Below are 18,690 nucleotides of genomic sequence, written 5' to 3'. Positions count from 1 at the left end.
GGGGGGAAAAGAGGTGGTGGTGATGGTGGAGGGCACTTAAGGGGAAGAGCACTGGGTGTTATATGGAAAACAATTTGACAATAACATATTATGGAAAAAAATATGGTTTTCAAAGTTTTCAATGATAAAAGGAAGATAACTTGTTGAGCAGGTAATAGTTAAAAAGAGGTAAGATTTCCAGGCATTTGGTGCTCTGGAGAAAGGCTAAAGGTCCACCTTTGAAGTTATTCCATTGTTCTTCAGGGTTAAGAAATCCCATGGTTGACTGTGCTGGTAGTTTTCTCCCTTCAGCAAAAAAGAAAGGTGAAATGGCTATTGAATTTTGACTTAACTGGTAACACAGTGTATTTCTCCTGCAAACCCACTCTATTTTGATCATGTGTAGTTCTACTGAAAAATAAATTGCTGTTGAGTTTTAGAAAATTTAAATGTTTATAGCTGTCCAAATGGAGAGTCTTAGAAGTTTGGACAAAAACTTGGTATTTCAGGAAAACTTTATTTGACAGATCTTGTTGATTTTTCTTCTACATATAAACAACATTTAACTGTGTATCATACATATACTTTTGGGTTTGTACTTTTTGAAAGAAAGGAACCAAGTAACTGAAAGAAATCTAGTTTATTTTTTCTAGTTTTATTGAGATAAAAGTGACATATAACACTGTATAAGTTTTAGGTGTACCATATGATGATTTGATATAGGTATAACTTGTAAAATGGTTACTACATATAAGTTTAGTTGATATCCATCACCTCATATAGTTATAAAATTTCTTTTCCTTATAAAGAGGAACTTACTAATTTTTTTTGGAACTTACTAATTTAAATCCATGGTATTTAGTTTCTTATTACCTATTTTGAGAGAGGTTGCTAAAATATAAGTCCAGCTTTTCTCCAAATCATAAGAACCTCTAACAAAGCTTTAGTAAATCCAGCCACTCTGATGGATATCTCTGAATACTACTTATTGCTACCCAGATTGATGTAAATGGCCTTCTTTGCTATAAAAAGGCAGCTCAGCGCTCAGAGTCACCAAAATCTCCTATGGAGCTCATGAATATAAGTCTGGGAAACCTGATAGTAAGGTTGTATGCATCACCCCGTCTCTGCTTAGGAGTCACCGATCTTGGTTTCCTTTTCCTGCTGAGCCCAGATGCATGCTTAGGATCCTTCTCAACCAGTTCTCTAGGGACTCCTTCAGAGAGTCCATCACAGTTGACATTCCAGATGAAATTTAATATCTGTCCCTCTCCTTGATGGGATAAGTAGGGCTATGATATTTTCAAATTGCCTTTCTTGAAATGAGATTTATCCAAATTGAGCCTATACTATAGGAGTGTAGGATTTATCCTCATACAGCTAGATATTGAGTTCTGGTTCTGACCTTTACCAGCTGGGTGATAGTGGACAAGCAACTTGGCTTCTCCAAGCCTTAGTTGTTTCATTGATGAAATGAGACAAGGTCCTATTTACTTCCGAATGCTAAGAATTAAATAAAATATATGTTTTAAAGTTTATTAATTTATTTTGAGAGGGAGGGTGAGAGAAAGAGAGTGCACATGAGAACACAAACTGGGGAGGGACAGAGAGAGAGAGAGAGAGAGAGAGAGAGAGAGAGAGAGAGAGAGAGAAAGGGTTAGAGAATCCCAATCAGACTCCACACTGCCCGCATAGAGCCCGATGTGGGGCTCAAACTCACAAACCATGAGATCATGACCTGAGCCAAAACCAAGAGCCAGAGGCTTAACTGACTGAGCCACCCCAGGTGCCCTAGATAAAATAATTTTTATAAAGTATTTAGTACATCTAGCACAACAGCTCTCACACTTTTCATCCCAGAATAAAAATTCATTTTTTTATGTAGACTATATTTAGTAGAAACTAAGACTAAGAAATGTTTAAAATATATATTAACTTTAAAAGTTAAAATAATAACCCATTATATGTCAACATAAATAATATTTGGGGGAAAATAAATTTTCAAAAAAAAAGTTTAGTGAGAAAAGTGATTTATCTGCTTCCACATTCAACCTGTTGCAATATTACACATTATACAGCCTCTGGGAAATACTACTATACATGTATGAGAGAAAGAGGGAAAAAAGATAAATACTGTCTTAGTAATAAGTTTGAAAAGAGTTTGAACTCATGGACCCCAGAAAGGGTCTTAGGGACCTCAGAACACACTTTGAGAATTGTTGATATAGCCAGTAGTTAGCAACCAATGAATTGTTGTTGTTATTGATATTCATGGAGGTTTTTTGTAACTAACAAGAACTATACAAATATTAGTTATGAGAAGTAAAGGCCTTGGCTTTAGAACTTCTTACTCTATACATTTATAGAGAGTCTCAAGTAGATTGTGATTCATATTAATGGAAAAAAACAGTGTTTTTAAAAAAATAAATTCTAATAATACATAAATGAGTTCTTTGGGTTTAGAAGGCTCAAATCATGCTTTTAGGAATTTGTAAAATATATTATCACAAGGCTTGCTTGCTTGCTTGCTTTCCGCCCCCCACCCCAAGAAATTTCCCCCTACTCTGCCAGGGCAAGAAGATCTTAGTAGAGAGAGCAGCAACTAGATACTTTCTCTAAAAGCATTGATAGAGTTGATGTGGGATCATGGTAGCCCACTAGTTTTAAAGAGGAGGAATGGCCCCATTGTCATCATGTTAGGCTTCATGATTGACAGGTGAATCTTGATTTACTGGTCAGAGAACCTTGACTTAAAGCATTTATTACTGTTTGATTTTCAGATATAAGGTCCTCTAAAGGGTCTTTTTGAAATGGGTTTGGGTTATAAAAACAAAAAGCAAAAGTTATGTAACAGATAACTTAAACAAGTTGTCTTAAGAAATATAGGTAGAGTTCATATACAAATCTTAAGATATATGGATATTGTTTATATAAGCTCTATGTGTACTTTGCAGATATAGAGTCCTCTAATTATATAAATTTTCTCCTTCTTTTTCTTTGCGGGGGTGGCATAGACCATGGGGAATTCATATGCTGGGCAACTGAAATCTGCTCAATTTGAGGAAGCTCTCCACAACTCCATAGAAGCCTCTCTCAGATGTAGTAGTGTGGTGCCACGGCCAATTTTTTCCCAGCTGTACCTGGACCCTGACCAGCATCCTTTCTCATCTGCAGGTAAGTTTCTCAATCCCACACATTTCTAGATTCCTTTTAAAAGAAGTAGAAATTCCAAATCTGGGGACCTCTGAAATAAACTGATTTAATATTAGACATTGCTAGTCTCCCTGTCCTCTGATATCTTTCAGAACTATGAATTTTTCTTTTGATTATTTTTCCATAAGCATCTTTTTATTAAATTAGCTATAATTTATTTGCTCACCCAGATGTAAAACCCAAGGTGGAGGATCTGGATAAAGATTTGGTACACCGCTACACTCAAAATGGAAGCCTGGATTTTTCTAACAATCTAACAGTTAATGAAATGGAAGATGACGAAGATGATGAAGAAATGTCTGATTCAAATAGCCCACCAATTCCCTATTCACAAAAACCTGCCCCAGAAGGGTCTTGCACTACAGATGGTGGGTTTACTTCCTTCCCTCCTTTCTTCCTTCCTTCCTTCCTTCCCTCCCTCCCTCCCTCCTTCCTTCCTTCCCTCCCTCCCTCCCTCCCTCCTTCCTTCCTTCCTTCCTTTCTTTCTCTTTCTTTTCTGATTCCTTTTTATTGTCCAGCTAGTTTCCAATCATTACATGTGGTGCTGAAAGCTGGAAACCAGTAATTACAGAAAGGAATGAGGAATGATTATGGTCTCACTGACATTATCTTCTGTGACTTCACAGCAGGTGTCTATAAGAAAGACAGGTATTGTCACTTCATTTTATAGATGAAGAAAGTGAGATTCACAGAGGTTGAATGACTTCTCTAAGATGATATGTGTCAAAAGCAAGCCTAGGCCCAGACCACGGCTTTTCCTGCAAGAATGCTACTATTTCAGACACATTTTAAGTGTCCTGTCTTCCTACTTCTTTCTGTTCCAACCTCAAAAACATTAATGGAGATATTAGATGTTTTATATTTACCCTTTCCATTTATTTTGAACACTCATGCGATTTGGTGTTATCTGTAGAAGAAAAAAAGGTACATATTTTGATAATCCCATTTTATTTATTTTGTCAACCTCCTCTTCCGCCAAGGCTTTAGCCACACTTTAAAAAGGAAATCTTAATATAAAACATTCTCAGTTATTTCATGGTTTTGATGATGCCACAACTTAAAATATACTCTCTTCCTTACATTTTGTATCTACAGTGCTATTTTCTGGCCATCCCAGCCTAATTGGTATGTGGGTTCTACTTTATCTGTACTAACCAAAGTACAGTTTTTATACCCAGATTGACTTGGACCTGGGTGTTTACAGTGCATGGAAATCTTAGGGGTGAGGAGTGTGAAGGAAAGGGGTAAGATTTCAGGACATTCTCCCTACGCAGCTTGAATTGTAAATAATTTGGGATAAACTAGAGATTTAAATGTGCAAGTCCAGATCAATGAGTTTGCACTGCTTGGAAGTTTTATTATTTCTTGACTTTCTTTTTTCTCTCTTTTACCCTCCCTTTGTCTGTTTTTAATTTTTTCTTTCCTTTCCTTTCTTCCTTTCTTTCAAGAATCTGATAAAATGTAAAAAGCTCAAAATCCTTAATCCTATCTGCACTATTTCTTATAAATTTGCTTCCAGATGTGATTGATTTCTTTTGCCCAGACTTAATATTATACATCAATTTACTCATTATTCTTAGTAAGATAGGCTTTTAAACCTATATTTGTTTAGCTGGTGACTGGATTAGATTTCCACTTAGCTGTTTTAGATCGATTTTTGTGCCTGTTATTTATCAGTTAAGTCATAGTTAACAGTTAACAACCAAATGTTGAAATTGTGCTAAAAATATCGTTGGATTGTCATTGAGAATCTTGTTATATGTAAGAATTAAATAGAACCAGAGTCAAAGCTTTAGAGGATGATTCTGAAATATCAAATTTTATACCAAAAATGAGGAGGGGCTCCCCTGTTTTTCCTGTGCTCTAGATATATTTTTAGTTTGTTTTTTGGGGGTGCTGACACTGATATTACTAACAGTCAGGTATGTTTAGTGTTCTAAACCAAGATATAAACTCAGTGATCTAACAGACAGCAACTATTTCTTGAACTTTAAAACATAAGAACACTACTCTTACCATGAGGCAATTATGTAAAGTGTAAGGGAAGAGTAATAGTTAATTTTAGAGATGAAGGAAAAGATTTGAAGGTGCAGTTTTTCTGTAGGGGGAGGGGAGGGAAACAACTGTTGCACCCAAGCAAAATTCAAATTTCAAGACAACCTGAAAACACCGGTCATACACATACATTCCTTCTTATAATTAATTGCACGTCCATATTTCGCCCCCTTTAATTCACCTCAAGGTGGCCATTAAAAACAAAAACCATAGTTTGTAATCTGATAGTTTAAAGTTTGTCCATAGCTCGTTCAATTTGGTTCATTCTAGGGTAGTTCTAAGAGCCCTCTCACCCAAAAACAGAACAGGCCTGAAATTTTTCTAATAGAAATGAAGGTGAATTAGGGCAATATAATGCCTGGGCTTGTTTTAACACACCACCTTCCCTTCATGGGAAATGCTCTATTTACCTAAGACTAAAAGGAAGGTAAAGCTATTTTTAGAGGCAATTTAGATAAGCAGATACTTAATACCTGATGGGCTTCTGGGGGTTACCATTCAGATGTAAATTTTGGTTGCTAATTTCTTATGTAAATTATTGGAATAGTGTAGGTTCCCACCCTGCTGGGAGGCAGTTGATTGTCTAAAGGGGTGAAGGGCAACCAAATTTGAGGCATCCAAATACTGCTTTGATTACTTTAGTTTGTGTTTACAGCTGTTTCAATAAACTTTCCCCTCCCCCGCTTAGATTACTCTGTAACCTTCAAGTTGGAGATAATTGGAGAATGCAAATCTGGTTCTGTGAAATGAGAAAACCTTGGCTCTTTTCTTAAGGTAAATGCAGATGAAGTTTACAAAGAAGGGCCCTCTACCATTTTTCCTTTTTAAAAATTAAACTAATTTGCTGCAAAGTTCTTGGGGTTAAGGCAGCATTTTAGTATTACTCTCAGAAAACAAAGCTGTTTAGGGACAAGTTTGTTATTTGTGTGCCCACATCGATAACTTATCTTTCTTTCCTTGCGTACAGTAAACAGGCTTAGATCCTTCCTTAGGGCACTCTTCCCAGGTCTTCCAGAAGCCCCTAAAAAAAAGATTCTGTCTTTCAGGATTACTTCAGATGTGATTCAGAATTACCCTAGAGGGGTGTAATAAGATTTCTTTTCATTTTGTTTGAGTTTTTAATTGAGATTGGGTAATTGATCTTTATTATATTAATAATGTGACATTATTTCTAGAGACTAGAACTACCTGTTACACCAGATATTTGGATCTTACAGACCTTCAAATATAATCACATTTCATAGATTCTTTAGCTATCCACTCTTCAGACACAGACACAGAGCTTATTTTTATTCTTAAAAAAAAAAAACCTAAATATTGCTCTTTGCATGTTTTTTCTTATTTGGGGATCCCTCATAATATATTTTGTAAATAATTAGCTGATCTGAATCCCCCCAAAAATTAGGATTTAGGAGAACAGATAAAAGGTGTCACAGTAAAAAGACAGATCTTTGCCAGGTGAGTGTATTTTCAGAATAATTAGAAACTCAATGTAGGAACTTCTTGATGTTGCAACCATTTCTGGCCTTGGATTAATTTCTTTCTTGGATTACCCTGTTGGTGGACTCAGCCTTGCCTTCTCTTTCTCTCCTGTTTTCTCTCTTCTTAATCCAATTGGCTGTGTGGCTGGTGTTGGCAAGTAACATGAAGACAAGAAGATAAAATAGGACATTGTGAAAACAGACTTCTTAAAAAATTTTTTAACATTTATTTATTTTTGACAGAGAAAGAGCAGGGGAAGGTCAGAAAGAGAGGGAGAAACAGAATCTGAAGCAGGCTCTAGGCTCTGAGCTGTCAGCACAAGAGCCTGATGTGGGACTCGAACTCACAAAATGTGAGATCATGACCTGAGCTGAAGTCAGCCACTTAACCAGCTGAACCACCCAGGCACCCCCAGACTTTACTTTTTAAGAACAGTTTTAGACTTAAAGAAAAGTTGAGAAAATAGTATAGAGTTTCTATATATCCCTGCGCTTTCTCCTACTGTTAGCATCTTACATTATTATTAATTTTAATAGTAAAGCTCATGGTTTATTTAGATTTCTTAGTTTTTGTTTTTACCTAATATCTCTTTTCTGTTCCAGAATTCCTTCAGGATACTAAAAATAGAATTGTTATGTCTCCTTAGGCTCCTTTTGGCTGTGACAGTTTCTCAGACTTTCCTTGGTTCTAATGACCCTGACAGTTTTAGGAATCATTGTTCAGGTATATTGTAGGTGACCCTCTACTGGAATTTGATATTTTTTTCCTGATTAGACTGGGATATGGGTTTGTGGGGAGGAAGATCACAAAGGTAAATTGCCATTTTCATCATATTGTATCAAGGGTATATTCTGTCAACATGATTTATGAGTGTTGATGTTGACCTAGATCATCTGACCAAGGCAGTGTTATCTCCACTCTTTCCCCCCCATGTACCGTACTGTGGGAGAAAGTCACTATGCTCAGCTTACACGTTAGGAATGGGGAATTATGCTCCACCTTCTTGAGGGCAGAGTATCTATGTAAATTATTTAAAAGTATGCATGGGAATTTATCTTTTCCTCCCCTACTTATTAATTTATTCAGTCATTTATTTATATTGTTATGCACTCATAGATGTTTATTTTGAGTTATAATTTAATACTACTTTACTTTGTTCCTCAGATTGTTCTGGTTTTAGACATTGGGAGCACCTTCAGTTGGTTCCTGCACCTCTTTTACATACTCTTGTCATTGTGGCTTTTTTTTTTTAGCATAAAATAGGACAGTTTCTCTTTTTATTGTCATAAGCATCCCTTAAAATTTTTTTTAGAAGGAGACTAGAAAGGAGACTAGATCTTCTAGGATCTAGTCATTACTTTTGACCTCTAGGTGTCCCCATACTAAAGGCTGTGGTATAAACTATTTGTATTTCTTAATTTGGGTGGACTGTGTAGTTCCTTTTTATTTGCCACAGAAATCACTCTGAAATCATCTCTCTTCTACAGAAAATCCTGCTTTCTAAACATATTCTCCACACTAAGTCCTCTGGACTGTTTCTCTGTTAAGTCCAGAACAAAAATTGTACTTTCCCCTTGATCTCCCTTTGCTGCAATGTATTGTGTTTAAAGATCTCATCAGAGGGATGTCTGGGTGGCTCAGTCAGTTAAATGTCCGATTCTTGGTTTCAGTTCAGGTTATGTTCCTACGGCCTTATGGGTTTGAGCCCACAGCAGGCTAGGCGCTGGCAGCACGAAACCTGCTCAGGATTCTCCCCCTCTCTCTGCCCTTCTTTGCACTGTTTCTGTCTCTCTCAAAATAAATAAATAAATAATAAATAAATAAATAAATAAAAACTTTTTGAAAAAAGAAATCTCATCAGAAAAACTATGAATTTTAAGGATCCGTCAGCAAGTATGAGGTAGATGAGTGCCAATAGACCAAAGATTCAGCCTTGAAAGTTGGGTAATTAGGATTCAGCAAAAAAAGGCAAGGAAGAAGTAATAGGAGAGTGTCCTACATCAGACTGAGGAAAAATGAAGTATTATATGAGTCATAGATGTTAATGAGGATGAAGGAGCATCTAATTTGGAGTCCAGAGACCTGAGTTTTAGTCCCATTTTCTCCAGTTATTGAGTTTTTTGAATTTAGATAATTTTCTTAAGCTTTATAGGCCCTACTGTCCTCATTTACATATTGAATAGATTAGTGTTACCCAATCTTTGACTCACAAATTTCTTTTTTAATAATGTGTAGTCTTTTGAACTCCTTAGAGATTTAAAACCTAATTCTGTCACTATATAGCATATGATAAAGAATTGATTTTAAGTAGAAAGTATTTATTTTAGACCAGTATGTTAATATACTCTTTGATATTATTCATATGTATTAGGAAAAAATTATTTACATCTTATCATTTAGTAATTGCTACTTAACTTATTTAAAATTGGTGTGTAAGAGGGGCACCTGGGTGGCTCAGTCGGTTAAGCCTCCAACTTTGGCCCAGGTCATGATCTTATGTTTGTAGATTCAAGCCCCACTTTGGGCTCTGTGCTGACAGCTCAGAGCCTGGAGCCTGCTTCTGATTCTGTGTCTCCCTCTCTCCCTGCACCTCCCTGCTCATGCTCTGTCTCTCTCTGTCTCAAAAATAAATAAAACATTTAAAAAAATTAAAAAAATAAAATTGGTGTGTAAGAAAAAGCATACTTTATTGAGAAATTTAAAAATAAAATATTATAGCTTTTCAGGGGCTAAGTATATTTAAATATTTTCTAGTATCAAATAAAAAGAAAATCAAAACCTACTTTTAATACCCAAATTTTTGAATTTTAGGATTAAAAGAATGTGCTAGTTTATTTTTATAATTTTTACATTTTTGCTCTACATCATGAAAACGTTCAGGCTGCTACATGCAGAATATCTGCTACTGAACATGCTACAGAGTGAGGTAGGCTTTTCCCTCTTACATGAAAAGCCATGTTGGATTATAGTCACCAAAATGTTACCTTGACATTGCTTTTTGGGGAGGGGGGGTGTCCAAAAACACATTGGTGTATTTTATACAACTATATAGTTTAGTGAGTGGGGTTGGAATTGAATCTGACTTTCATTTCTAGCAAGAGCATCTTTAGACACATTTGTAAAATGATTGTGTTCCTTAACACAGTCAGTGCTCCCTGAGCTTCCCATCATTAATCAACAATGTATTATGAGTATAAATTAAGCAAAAAAGTAGTGCATATGGCTGATAATAAAAGCACTTGTGTGAAAATCAAAGCCATACACTGATACGGGGTTGAAACAAATGAGTCCTGAGTTCGTTCAACTGGTTTCCACTATCCCTCCATGTGTAGCAGGGGAGGCCCTCAGAACATTCTGTTTTAAAAGTAGGATATTAGAATAATTATTTATTAATTTTTATAAATTGGTAGTGGTAACTATTTGATTTTGACTTCAGCTTCAAGTATCATGGAATACCTGTAAGTTCCTGGGAGTTCCTGTTGAGAGATGTTATATCAGATGATCTTAAGGTTCTATATAGCTCTGATGCTCTAAAAAGTTCATAATAATTTGAAAATTCATACAAATTGGCACAGACTCATCATTTCATTTACTCTACTCTTTCTGATATGGTGTGAGTCAATGTTGTAGAAAGGTTGTATTACTACTTCTTAGTGACAGAGACAGCTCCCTAAGCATTGTGTTTTCTGTCAATAGACAATCATGAACTTCTCATCACTTAATTTATATGCATCTTTTGGAAAGATATATGTTCTGCCTTTTGGAGAAAGTCATGATAAAAGTGCTGTTTCTTTTTTCTCCTTTTTTTTTTTTTTTTTTGAGAGAGCGTATGCACAAGCGGGGGAGGTGCAGAGGAAGAGAGAGAATCTTAAATAGGCTCCAAACCAACTGAGTCACCAAGGCGCCCTTTGATCTATCTTTATATAGCAAACTTCCCATGTCTTACATTCCTAAGCATTACTGAACTCATTATATAACACTGCATAAGTTCTCTAATCTTCCTGAGCCTCAACTTCCCCATCTATGGAAAGGAGTTGGTAGTTGTTTAGAGGATTAAAGAAAACAGTCTGTGCAATGATTAGTACCATGCCTGACTTATATTAAGTGCTCCATAAATTTTTCTGTCATTGATATCATCATCATCATTTCCCCATTTTCAAACCTGTGAGTTCTGTCCCTTAAATGGGGTGGGGGCAGCAAAAAAATTTTTAGGGCTTTTATGTATCCATAGTTTGTAAACTAAATAATATGACTTACATGTATAAATGACTGTTTTTCAAGTAAATATAGATGATATTGTGACTAATAAAGTATAGTTTCATTCAAAATTGTTGAAAAATTCACAATAACATTCTGTTTTTGTTTTTCTCAATTCACAAACACTAAAAGTTAAATTTGAATTTTTTAGTGTTAAAGGGGGCCTGCAAGCTTGAGATAGTTGAACTCCATTGTTTTATCATTTTATTCTTTCTTCTGTTGACTTCCTCTAATTCCATGATGTCTGCTTTTGAAGTTTGGTGAGCTGTACCATATGGTAGATTTATGTGCACAAGAACCTCATGCAATATTTGGATTTTTAAAATTTCTCTTATACTGTCTGCATCCAATTGCTTGTTGGCATTTGGTGAACATCATACTATAAATTGATACTGGAAGAATTTAGCAGAGTTATTCTCTACTTTGTATTCAGCGATGACGATGGTCTCCTTAGGTTTGTGTGTGGAGGTTTAGGTGTCCATCGTTTATCTTTTGCAGCTCTCTGAAATAGTATTTCTTATACATGTATTTACCCTCTTTTGGCTGCAAGTGAAACCCAACCCAACTGAAATTAGTTTTAGGGAGAATGAAGTCATTCGAAGAATTCCTAAGCAAAAGCTTTTACAATCCAGCCATGGGAAAGGCATATATAACTGCATTTCAGGGGTCCACACACTGCTGGAACATTCCCCGGGAGCCATCTGTCTGCTGACAGATTTCTATCACAAGTCAAGGAACTGAGCTACCATAGATCAAGCTAAGCCATACCCTGTCTGGCTCCATGTTTGGAATTCCTAGAGAAAAGGCTTTGATTGTCCTAGTTTATGTCAGGTGCCCCTGACTAATCAACTATGGCTGAAAAGGGGATATCAAGGTGACCAGCTTGGATCAGGTGCTACCTCCAGTCAGTCTAGAATATCCCCATTCTCCAGGGAATCATATGATTAGAGTTCAAAGAGGTTTAGTTATCTCCCAGAAGATGTGAAATAGGTGCTTTGCAGTAGAAAATAGCTATCCTCTGTAATATTGTTTTGTGCTTATTGGTTCCTTATACATTCTTCTAATTAGACTATATTGTGGGCTCTTGGAGGAAGATATATTTGTTCAACTCTATCCCCAGGCCTAGGGCAGCATCTGTTGCAAATGATTTTTAATAAATGATTAACTAATTAGTTGTAATATGTTTTGGTTTACAAAGTGGTTATATAAGGTTCTGTTATGTGTTGTTATGCTGTAGCTTAACAAAAATGACCTCACAGTTCTGAATTCTAGTTCTGGCCCATTCATCTTATGAGTCACCAAACTCTGAGATGCAGTCTCTTCCTATGTGAAATGGAAGCCTCTCTTTTCTATGACAGTCATCATTTATAGAAGTTAACTTGCTTTGAAAGTATAAAAATATTGTATTACATGTACATAAAAATTACATACATTTTTCAAAATTATTTGTGTATTTACCATTTGCTTACTTATGGATCAGAAAATATAAAGTCATCAGAGACACCTGGGTGGCTCAATCGGTTAAGCATCCAACTTCAGCTTAGGTCTTGATCTCATGGTCCGTGAGTTAGAGCCCTGTGTCAGGCTCTGTGCTATCAGTTCAGAGCCTGGAGCCTGCTTCAGATTCTGTCTCCCTCTCTCTCTGCCCCTCCCCCCCTCACTCTCTGTCTCCCTTTGTCTCTCAAAAAATGAATAAATGTTAAAAAATTTTTTTAAAAAGGAAATATAAAGTCATCAATGTTGGCTGAACTTGTTGGAAACACTTCCTTTTTGTGTGTTTTCAGCTCCACTCAGAGGAAGAGATAAATTTGTCTTTGGCTGGAGTATATAGACTTTAAATTTAGTCCTGGGGTGCCTGGGTGGCTCAGTCGGTTGAGTGTCAAACTCTTGGTTTCAGCTCAGGTCATGATCTCACAATTCGTGAGTTTGAGCCCCACATTGGGCTCTGTGCTGAAAGTGTGGAGCTGCTTGGGATTCTCTCTCCCTCTCTCTCTATCCTTCCCCCAGCTTGTTTGCTTTCTCTTCTTCTCTTTCTCTAAAAAAGTAAACATAAAAAATAAATAAATAAATCTAGTCCTTAATAGTGATTCCCATAGGCAAATCCACTTTCCAAATGGGTGACAAAGAGATAGAACCTTTCTAAACATTTTACTGTGGCGCTTTTACCGGTTTTTAGGTTTTTGTCAAGCGGGAAAGGATTTGCGTTTGGTATCTCTGTGTATGGAACAAATCGACATCCCAGCAGGATTCCTCCTAGTCGGGGCCAAGTCTCCCAATCTGCCTGAACACATCCTCGTGTGTGCTGTAGACAAGCGATTTCTACCAGATGATCATGGGAAAAATGCACTTTTAGGTGAGTATTTCACACCTATAAAATTCCTTCCAAGTTGAAGGAGTTAAACTACAAGTTTAAATTCTCACAGGGGTGCCTGGGTGACTCACTTGGTTGGGCATCTGACTCTTGATTTCAGCTTAGGTCAAAATCCCAGAGTTGTGGGATCAAGCCCCACAAGGGGCTCTGTACTGAGCATGGAGCCTGCTCAAGATTCTTTCTGTCCCTCTGCCCAATGCATACTTTCTTTCTCTCTCTCTCTTCAAAATAAAAATATTAAAATAAAAAATGTTAAATTATCAGTTTTTAAAATCACAGAATTAATTGAAAATTCTGCAGACTCAAGAATGAAACATTTTTTTCTTTTAGTAACTTCTTAAAAATTAGCTTTAATTTTTTATTCATTCTCAAAACACCCACCTTGAAGAGATTTTTTTAAGCCAAGCATAAAGGATGGCATGTGATTTATCAAAAATTAATTCTGTGTAAAGCAAAATAGGATTCACTGTGTAGAGAGTCATTGATCTGGATCTGATGTCAAGTCAACTCGCAGTTATTCAACTGCGGATTATCGGCTTTGTAAGTTTTTGGTATTTTTTCCATACCACCCATTATCTGTAGCTATATGTGATTAATGTGATTCGCATGTTATATTTAGCATCAGTTAACCAAAATAACTAGGAATATACATATGATGTAAAATGTATTACTGTATCTCAGAATTTTTTTATTCTCTGGTATTACTTTGAGTCTAGACTTTTTTTTTTCACAACCTAGCTTCCTTAAATCGTGGGAAATAAAGACTAGATTTGTTTTTAATTAGTTTTAATAATTAAGAAGACAAGATGACACATGAGGTTTCTTTTTTAAATTATTTATTTATTTATTTATTTATTTATTTATTTATTTATTTTGCTGTTGTATTTGTCTGGAGTTTCTTTTGTTTCTCAGATGCAATCAGATAGATGTTTCTGGTGCAAATAATAAAAATGAAAGAGAAGAGGGCAAAGAATTCAAGAATTACATTGTTTGTAAGCTGTGCTTATTTAGTTTGATACATTTTTCCTAGTTACACAGCATCATCAGAAATTCTGGAAATACATACATCAGTATCCTGAGTTAGAAAGTGACCCTGTCCATGCTTTGTAAAGGTTCCTTAACTTATCATTCAAAGCCTTCTCTTGGTTCATAGGAAAAGAAGTGATAATTTTCGTAGGCTTTCATAAAAAAGATAATAATTTTCTTCTAGTGAAATTGAGCAGATGGTGTAACACAGAAGCCTAATAGTAAGCTTTATAAGTTGGGCTAAATTAGCAAAGAAGTGTCTAAGTATCTATTTGTTCACTCATTCATTCAGCACTATTTGTTCAAAATGTACTGTGTGACAAAAATCATGCTAGGCTGTGTTGTGGTGGCACAAAAATGTTAAGACAGAGCTAGTAATCTATTTGGCTGTAGTATAACAATTTTGGGAAACTTCTTTTTATCATTTTAAAAGCATTATAGCGTTGAGGCACCTAGCTGGCCCAGTCAGAAGAGCATGCAACTCTTGATCTCAGGATCATGAGTTCTAACCCCACATTGGGTGTAGATTGCTATAAACAAACAAATAAACTTAAAAAAAATAAAAGCATTATAGTGACATCAGATGGAATAGTTTACATGTGGCTGACCACAGACACAGAAAAATCTCTTCTGTCTTTTTGCTTAATGATTCTTCATGACTAGAGGAATCCTTCTAAAATACATCATGAAAGGACAGAACAAACATCATCAGAGTAATAGATTTTCAGGGGCACCTGGGTTTCTCAGTTGGCTGAGCATCTGACTTGATTTCAGCTCAGGTCATGTTTTCAGCATTATGGGATCAAGCCCTGCATTGGGCTCTGCTCTGAGTATGGAACCTACTTAAGATTCTCTCTCTCTCTCTCTCTCTCTCTCTCTCTCTCTCTCTCTCTCTCTGTGTGTGTGTGTGTGTGTGTGTGTGTGTGTGTGTGTCTCCCTCTCTAACTCTCTCCCTCTCCCCTCTCTCCTCAAATGTTCTGTCTCTCTCTAAAAAAAAAAAGAATAGTTTTCATAATTGTATATGATAAGGAATATAAGATCAAAGACCTTGGGCATTGGAGTTGGAACTGCGGTTAAAATTAAAATCCCAGGTTTGCCACTTAGTATTTTCAGAACTGGAGCAAGCTACTTATCCTCTTGAGGTCTCAGATTTCTCATCTATATAAAGAGGCAAGTGTTGCCTAACTTGCAGAGTTGTAAAGATCAAATGAGATGATGTTCATAAGGCACCCTTCCAGCACAGTGCCTGGCACAGAGCGCTTGTTCTTTAAATGGTTATTATTCTGCCTTTCTGTCATATTTATTAATACCCATATAGAAACCGAATTTTGCTTACTTTCTCTAGCCTTGTGAATGGACATAATTTTTTACTAACCACTTTCCAAGTGAAAGTGTAGTACAGCAACATGGTAGAACTTTTCTCTTACATGAGCATGTTGTTGAGGTTTTTATATACTAATATCCATCCAACGTTTCTTACTGATGATAGATTATTTTAGTATGCATTAAAATATAGTGGGAAAATTTTAAGCTTAAATATGTTAAAATCCCAGTGAACTCCAATATCAATTTGTCAAACTTTTTATATAAATTATGTAAATTCAAAAAACTATGAGACAATTGATTTAAAAATATATTGAGGGACACCTGGGTGGCTCAGTTGGTTGGGTGTTTGACTTTTGATTTTGGCTCAGATCATGATCTCTCAGTTGTAGGATCTGGTCCTGCATTGGGCTCTGTGCTGAGCACTAAGCATGGAGACTGCTTGGGATTCTTTCTTCCCCTTTCTCTATCCCTCTCCCCCCACTCATTGTCTCTCTCTCTCTCTCCCTCTCAAAATAAATATGAATTTTAAAAAATGTATATATTGATCCAGTTGGCAGCTAATTCATGTGTCCCAAATCTACCATGCAATTGGAAGACTTGATTGACAAAAAAACTAGAAAGGTAATTTGGCTGTAAGAGGTGTTACTTTTTGTGATGATGACAATAAGAACTTTGGGCAAATAAAATCTCTCTTAAACGAAGACTGATACTGAAACTGTACAGAGTTTAAAAAATGAACTGTAAGATTCATTATCTTTAATATTGTTTTTTTATGTTTTTTTAAATTTATTTTTGAGAGAGAGAGAGAGAGAGACAGTATGAGCAGGGAAGGGTTAGAGAGAGAAGGAGTCACAGGATCTGAAGACTCTAGCTGTCAGCGCAGAGCCTGACACAAGGCTCAAACCCACGAACCGTGAGATCATGACCTGAGCCAAAGTCGGACGCTTAACCGACTGAGCCACCCAGGCGCCCCTATCTTTAATATTGTTAATTCTTATCATTAATGTGCTATTTCTGTTCCTTGATGATTATCCATATCATTTGCAATTCTTCCGCTATATATTCACTTGCTTTTCACCTCAGAGAATAGGCAAAAGAAAAGTAATTTGTTAATTTTAATTCTCACACTAATCTTTCATGAACTACTTGGATCTATCAGATAAGCCTCTTTGGGGGGGGCACCGTCTCTAATTATTTTGCCTAAAATGTTCTTATATCATTTTACTGTGTGCTATATCTGCCTGGAAAGCAGGGCACTTTTCTATTAAGGCATGATGGTCACACCACAATGTAAGTTACCTGGAGGCAGTGGTTTTGTCTCCTTTGTTCCATGCTGAAAACTTGGTACCTGAAACAGTGTCTAGCATATGGTAGAGTACATATTTGTTGGATGGATGGATGGATTTCTTGGATAGATGCATGGATACATGGAGAAATGGATAATTAAATGTCTCAGGAACTTGGTGAACCAGGCAGCCATTGGCAATTTTTTTTTTTTTTGCCTGTAGCTCTAAGGTGTCAGACAGATAGCCAGATTTTCTGAAATGCAATCCATCTCTGAATATATTTTAAATAATTTATGAATTGTCTTTTTTCATGTTTATTTATTTATTTATTTATTTATTTATTTATGTAATTTATATTTGAGAGAGAGAGAGCATGTGCACCAATGAGGCAGGAGCAGAGAGGGAGGGAGACACTGAATCCAAAGCAGACTCCAGATTCCTAGCTGTCAGCACAGAGCCTGATGTGGGGCTCAAACCCACAAACTGTGAGATCATGACCTGAGTCAAAGTCAGATGCTTAACCAACTGAGCTACCCAGGCACCCCATGAATTGTCTTATTCCTATAAAGTAACAGTAATAAACTAGTTATATAAATTACTAATTTTATGTAACTGATCAGAAGATATGACCTTCTCTGTTTTTCCAGTTTTGCATCATGTCTGGCATATAGGTAGATACTCAGTAAATAATTGTTACATAAATAATAATAAATTGGACTGCCATTTCTAGTGATTGTCGGAATTGATTGTTAGCATTCTGTGACTGGTATGTTGTGAGATATTCTGTCTCTAATCCTGGTGGCCTTTCTCTTCTCTCCTTTTATATCTTTGTTAATTAGATAACAGGTTGATTTAGGGATTTATAAAGAGTGTATCATTGCATCAGTGAATTTATTTTAAGTTAGTCATTTATATAGAGAGAGATTGTATGTATGGAGTTTGGAATGCCCTTTCTCATTTTTTGTCCTTGTTCACTACATGGCAGTACATATGTTGCATCCTTCTCAGTCACAACCAGAGGAACTGACATTCTTTCTGTGTGACTTTTCTCTGTGTATTAAGGGATTGATTTCCAATTAAGCAGAAGATAGCCTCTCATCTTCTTAGCTTTCTCCATTTCTTCTTTCTGTGTCCCCTGCTCTAAGCAGGTCACTGAAAGTTTTCTTTTGTTTGATTAATCTGAGTGAGAATTGTTTGGATTTTAGATCTAAAGGGATAATAAGCTAGTTTGAATATACAGGGGTGAACAAAGAGGAAATGGGACTCTTGGGACACTCATGGGAGAAGGTGCAGCTAGCTGCCATAGGAACTGGAACATTGACAGTGCCTGAGCTACCCATCACTGTCCATGCTCTGGTCTCTGCAGACCAGCTTCCTCTTCACAGTTGCCCATTCTTCTCTCCCATCCCTTAGCTGACAGGTGGTTGGATGTACCTGCAACTTGGGTTCCAATTTTACAAAACCTTACAAATTTAGGGTCCAGTACCATCTGACTGATTCTTTTTGTATTTATTTTTAAATTCCAGAAAAGGGACACCTGGGTGGCTCAGTTGGTTGAGCATATGACTCTTGATTTCCTGATTGCAGGGCTGTAGCATTGAGCTCTACATCAGGCTTCATACTGGGTGCGGGGCCTGCTTGGGATTCTCTCTCTCTCTCTCTCTCTCTCTCTCTCTCTCTCTCTCTCTCTCTCTC

The 18,690-nt window shown here is 36.4% G+C and overlaps 1 protein-coding gene across 1 annotated transcript in view; it reads left to right on the top strand.

The window, feature by feature from the left end:
- The window catches only part of GREB1L (GREB1 like retinoic acid receptor coactivator), a 140,027-nt gene that overhangs the window by 9,509 nt on the left and 111,828 nt on the right, over window positions 1–18,690 (top strand). Inside the window, exons 2-4 of the mRNA XM_029922999.1 lie at window positions 2,994–3,153; window positions 3,363–3,560; window positions 13,163–13,339. Of these exons, the coding sequence (XP_029778859.1) occupies window positions 2,997–3,153; window positions 3,363–3,560; window positions 13,163–13,339 (532 nt within the window). The 5' untranslated portion in view covers window positions 2,994–2,996. The remainder of the gene's footprint in view (window positions 1–2,993; window positions 3,154–3,362; window positions 3,561–13,162; window positions 13,340–18,690) is intronic.

The sequence above is a fragment of the Suricata suricatta genome, chromosome 14 (genome assembly GCF_006229205.1).
Source record: "Suricata suricatta isolate VVHF042 chromosome 14, meerkat_22Aug2017_6uvM2_HiC, whole genome shotgun sequence".
Classification (NCBI taxonomy): domain Eukaryota; kingdom Metazoa; phylum Chordata; class Mammalia; order Carnivora; family Herpestidae; genus Suricata; species Suricata suricatta.
Note: the sequence above shows the minus strand (reverse complement) of the source record. Positions and strands in the feature narration are given on the sequence as shown.